The 14,825-nt window shown below is 57.5% G+C and overlaps 1 protein-coding gene across 3 annotated transcripts in view; it reads left to right on the forward strand.

Annotated features, from left to right (window-relative positions):
- The window catches only part of Kcnh2 (potassium voltage-gated channel subfamily H member 2), a 31,437-nt gene extending 16,966 nt beyond the window's left edge, over positions 1–14,471 (forward strand). The window contains exons 3-16 of one of the 3 annotated variants that reach the window (XM_021659344.2): positions 951–1,115; positions 1,937–2,083; positions 2,255–2,386; positions 2,938–3,149; positions 7,293–7,721; positions 8,212–8,599; positions 8,938–9,137; positions 9,486–9,738; positions 10,754–10,947; positions 11,220–11,319; positions 11,843–12,121; positions 12,201–12,387; positions 12,597–12,774; positions 13,933–14,471. In XM_021659344.2, coding sequence (XP_021515019.1) covers positions 951–1,115; positions 1,937–2,083; positions 2,255–2,386; positions 2,938–3,149; positions 7,293–7,721; positions 8,212–8,599; positions 8,938–9,137; positions 9,486–9,738; positions 10,754–10,947; positions 11,220–11,319; positions 11,843–12,121; positions 12,201–12,387; positions 12,597–12,774; positions 13,933–14,082 — 3,014 coding nt within the window. In that variant the 3' untranslated portion in view covers positions 14,083–14,471. Of the gene's footprint in view, positions 1–950; positions 1,116–1,936; positions 2,387–2,937; positions 3,150–4,455; positions 4,919–7,292; positions 7,722–8,211; positions 8,600–8,937; positions 9,138–9,485; positions 9,739–10,753; positions 10,948–11,219; positions 11,320–11,842; positions 12,122–12,200; positions 12,388–12,596; positions 12,775–13,932 lie in introns of those variants that run through there. The other 2 variants (XM_021659343.2, XM_021659346.2) reach the window with 2 other exon arrangements.
- The last annotated feature ends 354 nt before the right edge of the window (positions 14,472–14,825 follow it).

Below are 14,825 nucleotides of genomic sequence, written 5' to 3' on the forward strand. Positions count from 1 at the left end.
CCACTGGGAGGCAGAGAAGTCAGATGAGCAGGGGGAAGGAAGCCTAGATGATGATGGACAGGAGATGATGACCTGCCTGGGTCCCTGTGAGAGTACCGGGAATAGTGTGTTCTTCGGATTCATCAAGGAGGACTTCTTGCAGCTAGGACCCTTAGCTTGGCCCTGGCAGGCGCACTCGCTCTGAGACCACCTCAAGTCAGAAAACAGCACGGAGGGCACTGGGCTGTGTACTCCTCAGAAAGCCTAAGGGAACTAGTGGGCTGATTTGATCTGCTGCAGGGACTCAGGGGGAAGGGGAGAAGGAGTCAAGAATAAGGACAGAGAAAGATCTCATAGCAGTGTCTCTGGTCTCTGGTGAGGTTTCAGGGTTCTTGGTTTCTGCCATGTCTCAGTCTAGTACTTTCCTGAGATGGGAGACTGCATGTTTCGACACTGTGGCAGTTTCAAAATGCTGTAACGTTGTTGTTGTTGTTGTTCTGTTGTATAGTTTTGGCTGTCTTGGGATTTAGATCTGTAGACCAGGCTGGCCTCAAACTCATACAGATCTTCCTGCCTCTGCCACCCAAGCAGGGATTTTGAACAGCTTTAGAACTAGGGCTGGAGCACGTGATCCTGGACTAAAGCATGGGTGTGGCCCTTGGCAGAGGGGAAAAGCACAGGTACATTGAAAAGGTGGGGATACAGATAAAAACATGGAGGAAGAAAGGGCCACAAGCTGATGGAGACAGAGGTGAAGAGAGGAGAGGCAGGGAAAGAAAGCTGATGAGATGGGCAGTAAGGTGAACAGACAGTGAAGGAAGAAATGCAGTCTGGCACAGCCAGGTGCAGGGTCAGGAACTGCAGGTGTGGGCAGTGGGGGGTGCAGTAAAAGTAGGTGCGGGCCCTTTTGTGTCCTGCCCATTTGGGGAAGATCTGGTGTCACCGTGGCCCATGCCCTTCCTACCCTGCAGGGAGCTGCTTTCTGTGTCTGGTGGACGTGGTACCCGTGAAGAATGAGGATGGGGCTGTCATCATGTTCATCCTCAACTTTGAAGTAGTGATGGAAAAGGACATGGTAGGGTCCCCTGCTCGTGACACCAATCACAGGGGGGCCCCCACCAGCTGGCTGGCCTCTGGTAAGTGCAGCCATGCTCCTGGGTTAGCTCAGGAATACTCACTCCTGTCTCCCTGAGCTGCATGTGTGTGTGTGAAGATGCAAGGGACACCAAGAGATGATATGGTCAGGCCCACCGGGATCATGCTGGAGAAACGCCAGTGCAGCAGCAAGGCCCAGAGTCACAGGTTCTTCAGGCAGAACACATATTTTCTAGCCGCCAGGGTCCCACCCAGCACCCTGGAGGAATAATAGGTGCTTGCTTAAGCAGCACTAGCCACCGGCTCATTAGAAAGCTCTGTCTCATGGACTCAGCTCCTCTGTGGTCTGGCCAAGCCCCAAGCCTGGAGGTTAATAGACGAGAGGATGGGAAGGCATGCTGCCTTGGCTGTAAACATAGCAGCTTCAACATTTCCCCTGGTTGCTCCAAAGGTTCAGAGCCTCTGCTTTCCCCAGCTGTCATTTTTGGGGTTTAATTAAAAATTTCCCCTCAGAGTCAGGACAACGAAGTCCCCCTCTTGGGTGTTGATAGCACTAGCCCTATGGCCACCAGCTGCTAGGTGGCAGGGCGTGGGAGAGAGCTCTTGGCATCTTTCCTCATGTACTGTGTGACCTTCAATGACCCACCCAAAGCATGGATCAGTCTCTCAATATGTTACTGTCCATGAATTCTGGAATCATGAAGAATTCATGGAATCTGCCGTAAGTGTGGTGGGAAAGAGCAGTTGATGACTAGGTTGAGATAGAACTGTCTGGGTTTTGGGAATCAAGTGCTGTGCATGGGATGAGGTGAGGGCCTTCCACTGTCCTCCAGTTCTTCACAAGCTTCCCATTTCCCCACAGGCCGAGCCAAGACCTTCCGCCTGAAGCTGCCTGCCTTATTGGCACTGACTGCCAGGGACTCGTCAGTTCGGACAGGAAGCATGGGCAGTGCTGGAGCCCCCGGGGCAGTGGTGGTGGATGTGGATCTGACGCCTGCAGCACCCAGCAGTGAGTCCCTGGCCCTGGATGAGGTGTCTGCCATGGACAACCATGTGGCAGGGCTTGGGCCTGCAGAAGAGAGGCGGGCACTGGTGGGCCCAGGGTCTGCTTCACCGGTGGCAAGCGTCCGTGGCCCTCACCCATCACCGAGAGCTCAGAGCCTCAACCCTGATGCCTCAGGTTCCAGCTGCAGCCTGGCCCGGACACGCTCCCGAGAGAGCTGCGCTAGTGTTCGTCGGGCGTCTTCTGCAGATGACATCGAGGCAATGCGGGCTGGGGTGCTTCCCCCTCCGCCCCGTCATGCTAGCACCGGTGAGGGTACAGGCCTGGGAGACCCTCCTCTAGCTCCTTGCTTCCTGCATGTAGCCAAGCCTGCCCCATCCTAGGCCTGCCATTTCCTCTCTCCCTCCTACCTCTTAGGTGCCTGGGAGTCTGGGAGATGGAAATCTCATTAAGCACTTATTTAATCTCATTAAGCAGTCTTTTACTCTATTAAATGTCCATCTATCCCATTGCATTCTTCCACTCACAGAGCCCTTGCTGGCCCAAGGGGCTAGCTGTCCCAGGACATCCTGGAACAGGGCTGACCATGGAACTGGGAAGAGACAAGGGAGATTTAGAGGCTCCTGACACTATCTGATCCTTTCCACTCCTTTCTCCTGTCTTCTCATGGTGACATGCCAAGAGGGGTCCAGGCCTTGCTTGTCTTCATGGGTCTTCTGAGCTCCCTCATTGCTTTTTGTCCCACCCCCTTGGCCCTTGCCAGGTAGGGCTTGGTATCACTGTAGTCTCTGTGTCCGAGGCCTGGCTTCCCATCAGCCCTTGGCCTGCCCACCTGACCAAGCTATGTCTCTCCATCCCAGGGGCCATGCACCCCCTGCGCAGTGGCCTGCTTAACTCCACCTCCGACTCGGACCTCGTGCGCTACCGCACCATTAGCAAGATCCCCCAAATCACCCTCAACTTTGTGGACCTCAAAGGTGACCCTTTCCTAGCTTCACCCACCAGTGACCGGGAAATTATAGCACCCAAGATAAAAGAGCGGACCCACAATGTCACCGAGAAGGTCACTCAGGTAAGTGTCCAAGTGAATGGTTCACTGCTCACCTTGGAGGAAGATGGAGTTGGGGAAGAGGTTGCAGTCAAAGGTGGGGTTGAGCGGCTGGTCAGTGAGAGAAGCTGTTGGGGCTGGTGGGGAAAATGCCTAGAGCTGGGATACAAGGAAGGCTTGAAGAGAAAGGCTATTAGGGAGGGGCAGAAGAAGGAGGCTTTTAGGATGGGCAGGTGTGGATAACCGAGAGATGGAGTGTGTGGCCCCAGGGTACAGGGTGAGGGTGAGGTACTTGAAACATGGCCCTGGGGAGGCCATGGTGGGTGAGAGAAGGGAGCTAGAGGGATGACAAGGATGTATGTGAGGGGTCTCTCGGCCAACAGGAGTGGGCCTCGGTTAGAAAGGCCACACAAGTCAGAATTAGGACGGTCTTCATTCTTGTAGGCCACGATGGCCTACCAGGTGGCCTGGGGGACCTGCCCTGTCTCCCTAGTGTGGAGAGTAGGATTTCCTCTTTGGGATGAGTGGGGAGCGCTGTTGGTGGGTATAAAGCTACTAGGGGTCAAGTCCCTGCATCCTTGCCCAGAGAAGAACACCAAGTTTTGATTTCTGTGGCCCTGTTTTAGGGCTCCTCTGGTCTTCCTGCCTCTCCTAACAGTGAGGTAGGTTACAGCCCTCTTCCGTCTACTCGGTCACAGCTCCTTTCCACGTTGGCAGTGGTGAGCTCTTAGCCATGAGGCTCTCAGGAGGAGACGGGACTGTTGTTTAAGCTGCGCCCATAGCAGCAGCCCTGGGAGGCAGCTGCCCAGGACTGGGCTCGCTTGGTCAGCCTCCTGGCCATCCTTCGTGTCTCTAACTCTCGGGTCCTTGCCAGATCTCCAGCCCCTTTGCTTTGCCTCCAAAACATGCCCCTCACCTCAGAGCCTTTATCTGGCTCACTCCTCTCCCCCTCCCGGTCCTTCCTCTCTCTTCCCACCTGGGTACCTGATCTGCCCTGTTCCTGGATTCAGAGTGTGCATGCCGTGTGTGTGGGTCTCCGCTGTCCGTCTGTTTGACTGCCTGTGGTGCCCCTGCCAGTCACCTGGCGTTTCTCCATCTCTGGGTGTCTCTCTGCCTGACTCTGGCTGGCTCGGCACTGGACCGGCGGGGCGGGGGTGTTGGGGAGACCATTAATCTGCGGTGACAGGCCAGGCTGCCGGGTGGAGGGGGAGGGGCTAGGGCTGCGGGAGCGGCTGCAGTAGGAGCCTGCGAGGGAGGGGGCCGCTGGCCGGGCACGGGGCAGAGGGCGGGCACGGGCTGGGCGGGGGGAGGGGGGCAGAGTGGCGGAGTGGGGGTGGGAACCTGGGAGGAGGAGGGGCCGGCCGGCAGAGGAGCTGCGGTTCCCACCGCGGGTGCTGGGCTGACGGCAGGCGGGCAGAGCAGAGCACCCTGGTAGCGGGGGCCCACACCAAAGGGCCATGTGGAGCAAGAGCCACGCAGGCAGCTGTCCATACTCCTTGCCTAGGTGACCCCAGCCCCAGGGCCCAGCCCCAGCCATTCTGGCTTCATGCCAGAGGCAGTCCTGGCTGCCAGTCGGCCAGCCTTGGGCTGGCAGCCTGGGCTGGGACTGCTGCTGGGGCACAAGTGAGGCACTGGCCGGGCCCTGGGACTCTAGGGCAATCAGGCTGGGGGGAGCCAAGTCCTCCATGGCGATCCCAGCAGGGAAGGAGAGCAGGACAGGGGCTCTGCAGCCCAGGGCCCAGAAAGGCCGGGTGCGGCGGGCAGTGCGCATCTCCAGCCTGGTGGCCCAGGAGGTAGGTGATCCCCTCAGCACCCTATCCTTTTCTTGGGCTGGGACACCGAGGCAGGCTGGGGTGTGGCCCAGCGGGCTCTGGCTGCAGCTGGGGAGAGGGCTTCTGAGAAGTAGGATAGGTTGGGAGGCTGGTGCTCCTTAGTGTGGCCCACCACTGAGCTCCTCATTGTTCTCCTCCTGGCCGCTGGCTAGGTTCCCCGGGGTTTCCCTTGCCTTGGCAACACCTTCCCTATGGCTTCTGTGGCCCACAACCTTCTAGTTCAGAATATAAAGGGAAGAAAGAGATGCTAGGAAGCAGGTAGTGTTCAGAGAGGATGGTGGGGAGATGGAGAGAGACAGGAACCATCAAGCAGCAGCTAGACTTGACACAGGGGTGCTGGGGCTCCCTTGCTCTGAGACTTGGGGTCAGCACTGGAGGCTTGGAGTGCTCTTGGGGGGTCTCAGGAGAGTAGGGGCCAGGGGTTGGCCAATGAGCGAGGGCAGACTGAAGGGAAGCGCTGGCTCACCTCCTTAGGGTGTCCTGGTGTGCTGTCCCCTCAGCTGGCGATTGCCTCCTGGGAGCCGCCTCTCTGCCCTACTGGCTCTCCTGCTTTACAACCCGGAGGTAGCTCTGGGTGATCTGGAGAATCCCACCCTGCCACCATCCCTGCTGTCCCTGACTCCCTCTCTTTGGGTTCATATGCTTCTCCCAGCTGGGGAACAGGCACAGGTGAGAATTTTCCCTTCCAAGGTGAAGATCCAAGGGTGAGTCAGTCTTCTATAGGACAGCAAATCACAGGGATCATAGACCTGGCCCGAGGCCATGTGGTAAGCCAGTGGTTTCGGAGATAGGACTGGCCCTTGGGTAGATTGAAGTTGCAGGTTTGGGCCTTGAATCCAAGACTTGCCGTATATATGAGTGCAGATGTACACTGGGGGCTGGGGGTGGACGTGGGGACAGGGTCACTGCTGTCTAGGGTGGTCCAGCATGGCTCCCTAGGACTGACTGCTGAGGCACAGAGAGGTCCTATGGAGTGTCAGCACCCTCTTTTGCCTCTTGCCTGTGGGGTCCCAGCCTGTTTTCTTTTGAGATGCCTGAGAGGTCACTAACCTCATGTGTTAACCTTCAGTTAATGAACAAGCCTCGGGCTGAAGTCAGGGCAGACCTACGATCCTCCCCTGCTCCAGAGCCCTGGAGCTCATCCTCACCCCGTCTGGTTTCTCTGAAGTCTCTGTGTCCATCCCAGGATGGGCAACCCCTTCCCCAAGACCCATCATTTTGACTAGCTCCTTTCCCTGTGTCCTCTGAGCAGCCCCACCTGTGCAGAATCAGGGGATCCCCACTTGAGCTGAGAGTCTTTGGACTTCATTGAGCCTAGAGGCCTAGAGGCTCTGGGATTCAGTGCTTCTGGGACAGGGCTGAAAACTCTGGGGATGGGGAAGGCTTCAAGTCTGGCTGCAGGGGTGACAGGGCCCAAGGCTAGCGGGATTGGGGAGGGCATTCCAGCCGAGTCAGAGGTCGGCCAGATGATCTTAAGGGGCGGGTGGGCATGGGGGCTTCTGACGCCCCCACCTGGCCTGGTTTGGGAGCAAGAGTTCTGGCTGTGCTTGTTGTCCTTGTCCCTGTGGTGGGCTGCCTTTGCTTGAGTGTTGAGGGGCACACGCTTCCCCCTTGTCAGAAAATGGGGTTCTGTGCAGGCCAAGTGCGTCTCTGAGCCATCCTCAGTGCATCCCCCTGTGTACTCGAGGCACCAGGTTCTCTGTGCTGGACTCTGTCCCTTTGTAGGGATGTGGGGGCTTCTCTGGGCTTGCGTGGAGAGCGGCCTGAGAGAAAGAGTGGTGCAGGGCAAGGGTTGCTCCCCACAGGGAGGCCAAGGGGCCTGAGAATGGTGGCTGGCGCCCTTAGACAAGTGGTATGAAGTGAGGCCGAGAGGGAACTGCAATGACTATTTTATGTGTTGGGACTCTAGCTCCTGGGCTCACTGCCCAGCTGGGAACTGCAATCCTGGAACATATTCTGGACTGAGACAGTGTGTGTGTGTGTGTGTGTTTGGGGGCTGTGGGATAAGATTGTATGGTGAGAGTTGGCATGGTCTGAGGTTCTGGGCTGCCTTGCTGGTGGGAAACCATATTGGGCCTTCCTGCATGATGGCCTAAGTTCAAGTGTTTTGGGCGCTGTCAGAACTGTGTGGAGCCAGCCAGGACGTCCCCTTGCTGGTTAGCATTCTGGGAACTGTAGTGCCCAGGTCTGAGGGTAGTCCGTTGCTATGGCTACTTGGCTGAAGGATGAGCATTCTGATGGAAATGTGCTCTACTTGGCCACAGTGAGGGTGACACCATCTTCTCTGAAGTCCCATGGCCCTTCCTCATCACGCCGCACACCTCTCCCTGTCTAGGTCCTGTCCTTGGGAGCTGATGTGCTTCCTGAATATAAGCTGCAGGCCCCGAGAATACACCGCTGGACCATCCTGCACTACAGCCCCTTCAAGGCCGTGTGGGACTGGCTGATTCTGCTGCTGGTCATCTACACGGCCGTCTTCACACCCTACTCAGCCGCCTTCCTGCTGAAGGAGACTGAAGATGGGTCCCAAGCCCCTGACTGTGGCTACGCCTGCCAGCCTCTGGCCGTGGTGGACCTCATCGTGGACATCATGTTCATCGTGGACATCCTCATCAATTTCCGTACCACCTATGTCAACGCCAATGAAGAGGTGGTCAGCCATCCTGGCCGCATCGCTGTCCACTACTTTAAGGGCTGGTTCCTCATTGACATGGTGGCTGCCATCCCGTTCGACCTGCTCATCTTTGGCTCTGGCTCTGAGGAGGTGGGCCTAGCAAGACAGCAGCCAGGAGAAAAGAGCCAGGAGGGAGTAGGATGAAGGAGTAGAAGGGGGGGATACTACACAGGAAAGGAGGGGCCCTAACAAATCCATGCTTATTCATCCACAGGCTCATAAGGAGCTGGAATCTGTCTATCAAAGAGTGTGTGTGTGTGTGTGTGTGTGTGTGTGTTATCATTTTCTAACTTATAGGAAAGCTCCCCCAAAAGCTAGTTAAAATTTAGGCCTAGCAGCTTGAGGTGACTGTTGGTCCTTTCAGAGCCCCTGTTTCCTCGTCCTCAGCATGGAGACCCTTACCACTTTGTCTCAACACTGGCACACAGATTAATGACAGACCCGTGCCAGGAGCAGTGTGGGAGAAGCTTTATACCAGGTGGTTTTCCTTATCAGGGAGAGCTTCCAGAAGAAGTCAGTGCCCTCTGCTGCCCTGCTCCTTACTCCTGAGCCCTCACCCTGAACATGCCCCCTCCTCTAGCTGATCGGGCTGCTGAAAACTGCGAGGCTGCTGCGGCTGGTGCGCGTGGCCCGGAAGCTGGACCGCTACTCGGAGTACGGGGCAGCGGTGCTCTTCCTGCTCATGTGCACCTTCGCGCTCATTGCGCACTGGCTGGCCTGCATCTGGTACGCTATCGGCAACATGGAGCAGCCGCACATGGACTCGCGCATCGGCTGGCTGCACAACTTAGGCGACCAGATCGGCAAACCCTACAACAGCAGCGGCCTGGGCGGCCCCTCCATCAAGGACAAGTATGTTACAGCGCTCTACTTCACGTTCAGCAGCCTCACCAGCGTGGGCTTTGGCAATGTCTCCCCCAACACCAACTCGGAGAAGATCTTCTCCATCTGCGTCATGCTCATTGGCTGTGAGTCCTGGAGGCGGGTGGGTGGGGCGGAGCCTTGGCTGGGTAGAAAAGGTAGTGAAAGTCCTAGGAGGAGCCAAGTGGCAGTCAGAGCCCCCTGCCCCGCCCCCTCCTCTTCCCCTCCTAGGGTCCTGGGCTCACAGTATAGTTTGGAGGCTGGGACACCAGGGCAGGAAATGCTGAAGGTTGGCGTGTGTTTGAGCATGTGTATGTCCACTCTCAGACTGAGACGTGACCGGACCGCGAGTGTCGTTGACCTGGTGCGGGGCCTGAGCAGAGGGTCCCCGTGGGCGGGCGGGGTCCCTGCGGATGCTGACGGCCCCACTCACCCACGCCCCCAGCCCTCATGTATGCCAGCATCTTCGGCAACGTGTCCGCCATCATCCAGCGGCTGTACTCGGGCACGGCCCGCTACCACACACAGATGCTCCGGGTGCGGGAGTTCATTCGCTTCCACCAGATCCCCAACCCCCTGCGCCAGCGCCTCGAGGAGTACTTCCAGCACGCCTGGTCCTACACCAACGGCATCGACATGAACGCGGTGAGGCAACAGGGCAGTGAGGTGCACCCAGCATGCCTCAGATGGTTGTAGTTAGCGTTAAAGAACCTGAGAATTACGTGTGAAGGTGAAACTCCTTCACCTGGAGTTCTCCCACCGGGAGACCAGCTTCTTCACACACCCCACATCAGCCGGAGGTGGGCATCAGTTGCTTCACTTCCAGATAAGAACTTGGTCAGGCCGGGGACCCAGGTGCTGAGGGGGTCCTAGGCCCCCAAGGTTCCGCAGAGGATGGAATTGGGAGCAGCAAGCTTTCCCTGAGCCAGAGGTGGCAGCGGGCCGGTGTTTGGGCCGAGTCCCAAGAGTGTTCTGAACCGTGCCGATTTCTAGGTGCTGAAGGGCTTCCCTGAGTGCCTGCAGGCTGACATCTGCCTTCATCTGAACCGCTCACTGCTGCAGCACTGCAAGCCCTTTCGAGGGGCCACTAAAGGCTGCCTGCGGGCCCTGGCCATGAAGTTCAAGACCACACATGCACCACCAGGGGACACACTGGTGCACGCTGGGGACCTGCTTACCGCCCTCTACTTCATCTCCAGGGGCTCCATCGAGATCCTGCGGGGTGATGTCGTGGTGGCCATCTTGGGTATGGGGTGGGAATGCCCACTAAACCCCAGAGAGATCTGAGCCCTCCGAATACACTGGCAGGGGGTGGGGAGGGTTGCTGGCAGGATTCCTGAGTCCTTTTAACTTGCCTGAGGGTGGGCTTCCAAGGTGGGCAGCAGAGAGGAAGCCTGTAGGACATGGGGCCATTGGGCTGGGAGACTACCTAGCCCCCCCTGAACTTGGGGGAACTGTAGATCTACCCATAGGCGGGCAGCTAGTGTTCCCTTAAAGTTGAACACCATCAGGCAGAGGAGTGGGAAATAGTCGCTGGAGGCTGAGCATCCAGTTTCATTAGGACACGGTCCCCGGAAGCTTCGTGCAGCGTAGAATGTCCAGAGGGAGCCTGGTGCCCTTCCCGTCACCCGCCTGTGGCCATTGTGTGTGTGTGTGTGTGTGTGTGTGTGTGTGTGTGTAACACTCGGACAGTGAAGACTTCCTGTCTGCTCGTGTTCTTTCTTGGGCCCTACACACACCAGACTTTTGGCCATGGCTCACAGCAGGGCATTTTAGACTTTCACAGGTCAGCCCAGACATGCATACCACGCCACAACCTACTCCCTTCCCGACTAAAGCAAGTTTTCCTACACACATGCACACATTTGGTCCTTTATGTGCTTGGCTGTGCTGAGCAATGCTGTCCTGTTTTCTTTCAGAGAAACAGTGCTGGCTCTGATTAACCACCACGCTGTCATTTACAGTCGAAAGACCATTGCTTATAGGGCACTGCAGTTTGCTAGGAGGCTATTTGGGGATAAAAGTAGGGCTGTTCCAAGGAAGTCATAGCTGTGGGCAGAGCTGGGGCATTCTGCTTGAGAGACTCCAAATCCTGCTGTCCCCTCTGCCTAGAGCACTGGGAACATGGGCTGGCTCATGCTTCCTTGGCTGTGTGGCTGGAGATGCTCCTGCCCAGGGTAGAATTTACCCAAAGGAGGGTACCTGCTAGTCTCCATGCTGGGGCCATGGGCTGAAGCCTCTGTCTTCTCCATGGCCTCCAGGGAAGAACGACATCTTTGGAGAGCCTCTGAACCTGTATGCACGTCCTGGAAAATCCAATGGGGACGTGAGAGCCCTCACCTACTGCGACCTGCACAAGATCCACCGCGATGACCTGCTGGAGGTGCTGGACATGTACCCTGAGTTCTCAGATCATTTTTGGTCTAGCCTGGAGATCACCTTCAATCTTCGAGACGTGAGTGGGCCATCCTGAGCTGCCTTCATCCCCAAGAAAGCTGACGCCTCTTGAGAGGCTGCCCCTTCACTGTGTGACTTTGAAGCTGCAGCTTCTCTGCCTGCCTCTTCCCGCCTGTCGCTTTCAGGCTCGAAAGTCCCAACCTCAGCTTGTTCAGGGCTTCTTCATGTTAGTGAAAGGGTGTGGTGGCACCCCCACTCCTACCCCACCCCATATTCCAGGCGAGACAGGCAGGATGCTCCTAAGGGCCTTGACTCTGCTCTTGGTTGCAGACCAACATGATTCCAGGCTCCCCCAGCAGCGCGGAACTAGAGAGCGGCTTTAACAGGCAACGCAAGCGCAAGCTGTCATTCCGAAGGCGCACTGACAAGGGTGAGGTGTCCAGAGGGAGGGCAGAGGGGGGTGAGGGCAGGGTCAGGCTGTGCAGGCCCCTGCCCAGCAGACTGTTATCTAGTCATCTTTAAGTGGCCCCACTCCCCCACCCCCAGGCCTCCCTTCTGCCGTCCAAACTCTGCCACCTTTTCATGCCATGCCTGAACCATCATCTCCTTTGGGTAGACCTCATCTACCTTCAAGAACAAAGGCGGGCTTTTGGTCTTCCTTAGGCTCCAGTGTTGCCAGGCGGTCTTTGACCCCTTAAAGAGAGGAGGGAGGAAGAAGGTGGGAGGGAGCACGAGAACAAAGGAACCCGAGCAGCAGGCTACAGAGAGCCCAAATCAGCAGTGCCCTGGAGGGTGCTGACCAGCCAAGGCGTGGCAGGGGGTTCTCAGGCAGGTGGGAGGAAGAGAAAACGGCTGGAGATACACCCTGCCCCCTCCCAGGCTTGCTCAGCTCCTCTGTCCCTTCCCCTCTGTCCTCTCCCCTTTCTCTGAGGTCTGTTCTCTGTTTCCCACAGACACAGAGCAGCCGGGGGAGGTGTCAACCGTGGGGCAGGGCCCTGTCCGAGTTGGGGCAGGGCCGAGTTGCCGGGGACAGCCAGGAGGGCCATGGGGGGAGAGCCCATCCAGCGGCCCCTCCAGCCCGGAGAGCAGTGAGGATGAGGGTCCGGGTCGCAGCTCCAGCCCCCTCCGCCTGGTGCCCTTCTCCAGCCCCAGGCCCCCTGGAGACCCCCCAGGTGGAGAGCCTTTGATGGAGGACGGGGAGAAAGGCGGTGACACCTGTAATCCCTTGTCAGGTAGGCCTGGGCCTGGGGGTGGGGGATGGGCAGGTGCTTGACTTTTCTTCCTGACCTCACTCCTCCTTTCTGGCTCCAGGTGCCTTCTCTGGGGTGTCCAATATTTTCAGCTTCTGGGGGGACAGTCGGGGGCACCAGTACCAGGAGCTGCCTCGATGCCCTGCCCCGGCCCCTAGCCTCCTCAACATACCATTGTCTAGCCCTGGTCGGCGTTCCCGGGGTGATGTGGAGAGCAGGCTGGATGCTCTCCAGAGACAGCTGAACAGGTGAAGAGGGGTGGCCCAGGGAACGGGCACAGGGTAGGCTGCACTTCGGGGTCCTCTCTGGGTTTCTGGTAGTGTTTCAGGAACATTACTGTCCAGGCCTGTTTGTGCTAGGCAGCTGGACCCTCTCCTTCCTCAGCTGGAGGAAGAGGACGCCGGGAGCCGACCATCTGTCTCCACTTCTCTGAGTGCTCTCCTTCCTTCTTGCCCAGGCTGGAAACCCGGCTAAGTGCAGACATGGCCACTGTCCTACAGCTGCTACAGAGGCAAATGACACTGGTCCCCCCTGCCTACAGTGCTGTGACCACCCCTGGGCCTGGCCCCACGTCCACATCCCCTTTGTTGCCTGTCGGCCCCATCCCCACTCTCACCCTGGACTCGCTTTCTCAGGTATATTCTGGAGCCCACTCCCAGCCCCCAGCCACACCCTGGCTGCCCCAGCAGCACCCCAGCAGCTGCTCCGCTACCTCTCAGCTGGGCATGGGATGTGCTCTCTTCACCCTCCCCTCCCCTCCTCTACCTGTTCCTGCTTTCCTCCTATCCCTGTGCTCCAGCAGTAATGCAGAAGAGGACCGGAGCCAGGGAACCTGCCAGCACATGTAGGGGCCAGATGTAAACATGGTGTCTGAGCCTGGGACTTGGGTCTGGATGCTGTTTGCTAGCGTGCCTCAGAACAGCATCCTGGCCCCTGCTGTGGTTACAGTCCCCTAGCTTTGCTGCCTTTCATCTTGGCTCTTACTCTAGCAGTGTTATAAGGACCATCTTGAAGGCTGCTGGCATTTCCAGGGTGCCAAAGTCAAGACTCTAGATAGGACCTCCTCGATCTACAGCTCTTTTACCTTGAGTAGCATCCTGAGGGACAGCTGTAGCTGTGTCTCCTAAGACAGCCCAGCTCTCACGGGTGGTTGAGGGGGGCTCCTGTGGCTCCCAGAGGTGGCCTGGGATCGATTCCCCTTCCCCTGGTGCTGCTCCCCCTCCCATATGCTGCTCGCTCCTGTTTGTAGACACCAGGGCCCACGTCAGCAAATGTGCCAGTCTCCCTTCACAGCCTCCCCCACAGGGATCTCACCAGTAAACACGTCAGCACCCACAAACCCCTCCCACCTGCCCTGGCACTCTCCCTGGCCTCAGCCGCCTGGCTGCTGGCCTGCTGCCATTTCTAGGGCCCCAGGGTGCTTTGGAGAATTGCAAGAAGGCACCTTGTCCCAGCTGCCATCCCAAAGCAGAGACTTCTTATTCCATTTGGGGGTTCGCTGCCCTGCCACATTCCCTAGAGAAGGGGAAGGCGAGAGCCTGGATCCATCTTTCCTGGGTCCAGAGCAAGGTCCTCTGCCAGGGAGGCTCCAGAGTAGCTCATACCTCTTTTGTTTGGCTCCTGCCCCAAAGTTGCATTTCTTTACTTCCAGCTACAGCCTTCTTGTCCCCTCAGGTCCCCGGTTGTGCCCACCTAACCCTTTCCTCTGACTTCCAGTCTTTCTGTCTTTGCCTCTGCCCCTTTCTCCTCCCCCACAGTTTTTCCTGCCTGCTCATGCTCTGTGTTCTTTGCAGGTTTCCCAGTTTATGGCGTTCGAGGAGCTTCCTGTAGGAGCCCCAGAGCTCCCCCAAGATGGCCCTACTCGACGCCTCTCCCTGCCCGGTCAGCTGGGGGCCCTCACCTCCCAGCCCCTGCACAGACATGGTTCGGATCCGGGCAGTTAGTGATGCTGCCGGTGTGGACATGTGGATCACCCTGGTTCAGGGCATTACCCGACCGCTCTCCTTGGAGACCCTGGTTTGGAGGGGAGAGCAGTGCAGGAGCAGTTCCTCCCCTGCCCTTGGGACTGGCATCTCCTCCTGCAATACCCTGGGCCCCACTGTGAGGGGCAGGGGCAGAGCTGGGCAGTGGACAGGGGGTCTGTGGTCCCCCCACTGCCCTGGGGGCATTAGCTGGTCTAACTGCCCGGAGGCACCCGGCCCTGGGCCTTAGGCACCTCAAGGACTTTTCTGCTATTTACTGCTCTTATTATTAAGGATAATAATTAAGGATCATATGAATAATTAATGAAGATGCTGATGACTATGAATAATAAATAATTATCCTGAGGAGACTCCAGGGTGCTGGTTGGCTTCAGCCATCACCTGCTGTATCTTTTGTTTATGTTCTGAGCGTACTTGAGTGGGAGTAGGAGAGTTTTTGTGTGGGGAATCCTGGTCTGTTTATGTCCCAGCCTGCAGGGCTGACCAGATTTCCAGATTTCCCCAACCCGTGTGTGTGTGTGTGTGTGTGTGTGTGTGTGTGTGTGTACACTGATGTTTAGGAAAGATGGAGGGTACCCCCTGGGGCCAGACAATATGGCCCTGGATTTGGGACGCCTTTGAGTCTAATAGGATACTTCTGTCCTGAGTGCAGTCCTTCTCAATCGTGTTGATTAGCTTTGTGGCACACCGGCCCCCAAAGTCAG

Source organism: Meriones unguiculatus, chromosome 21, assembly GCF_030254825.1.
Source record: "Meriones unguiculatus strain TT.TT164.6M chromosome 21, Bangor_MerUng_6.1, whole genome shotgun sequence".
NCBI classification, from domain to species: domain Eukaryota; kingdom Metazoa; phylum Chordata; class Mammalia; order Rodentia; family Muridae; genus Meriones; species Meriones unguiculatus.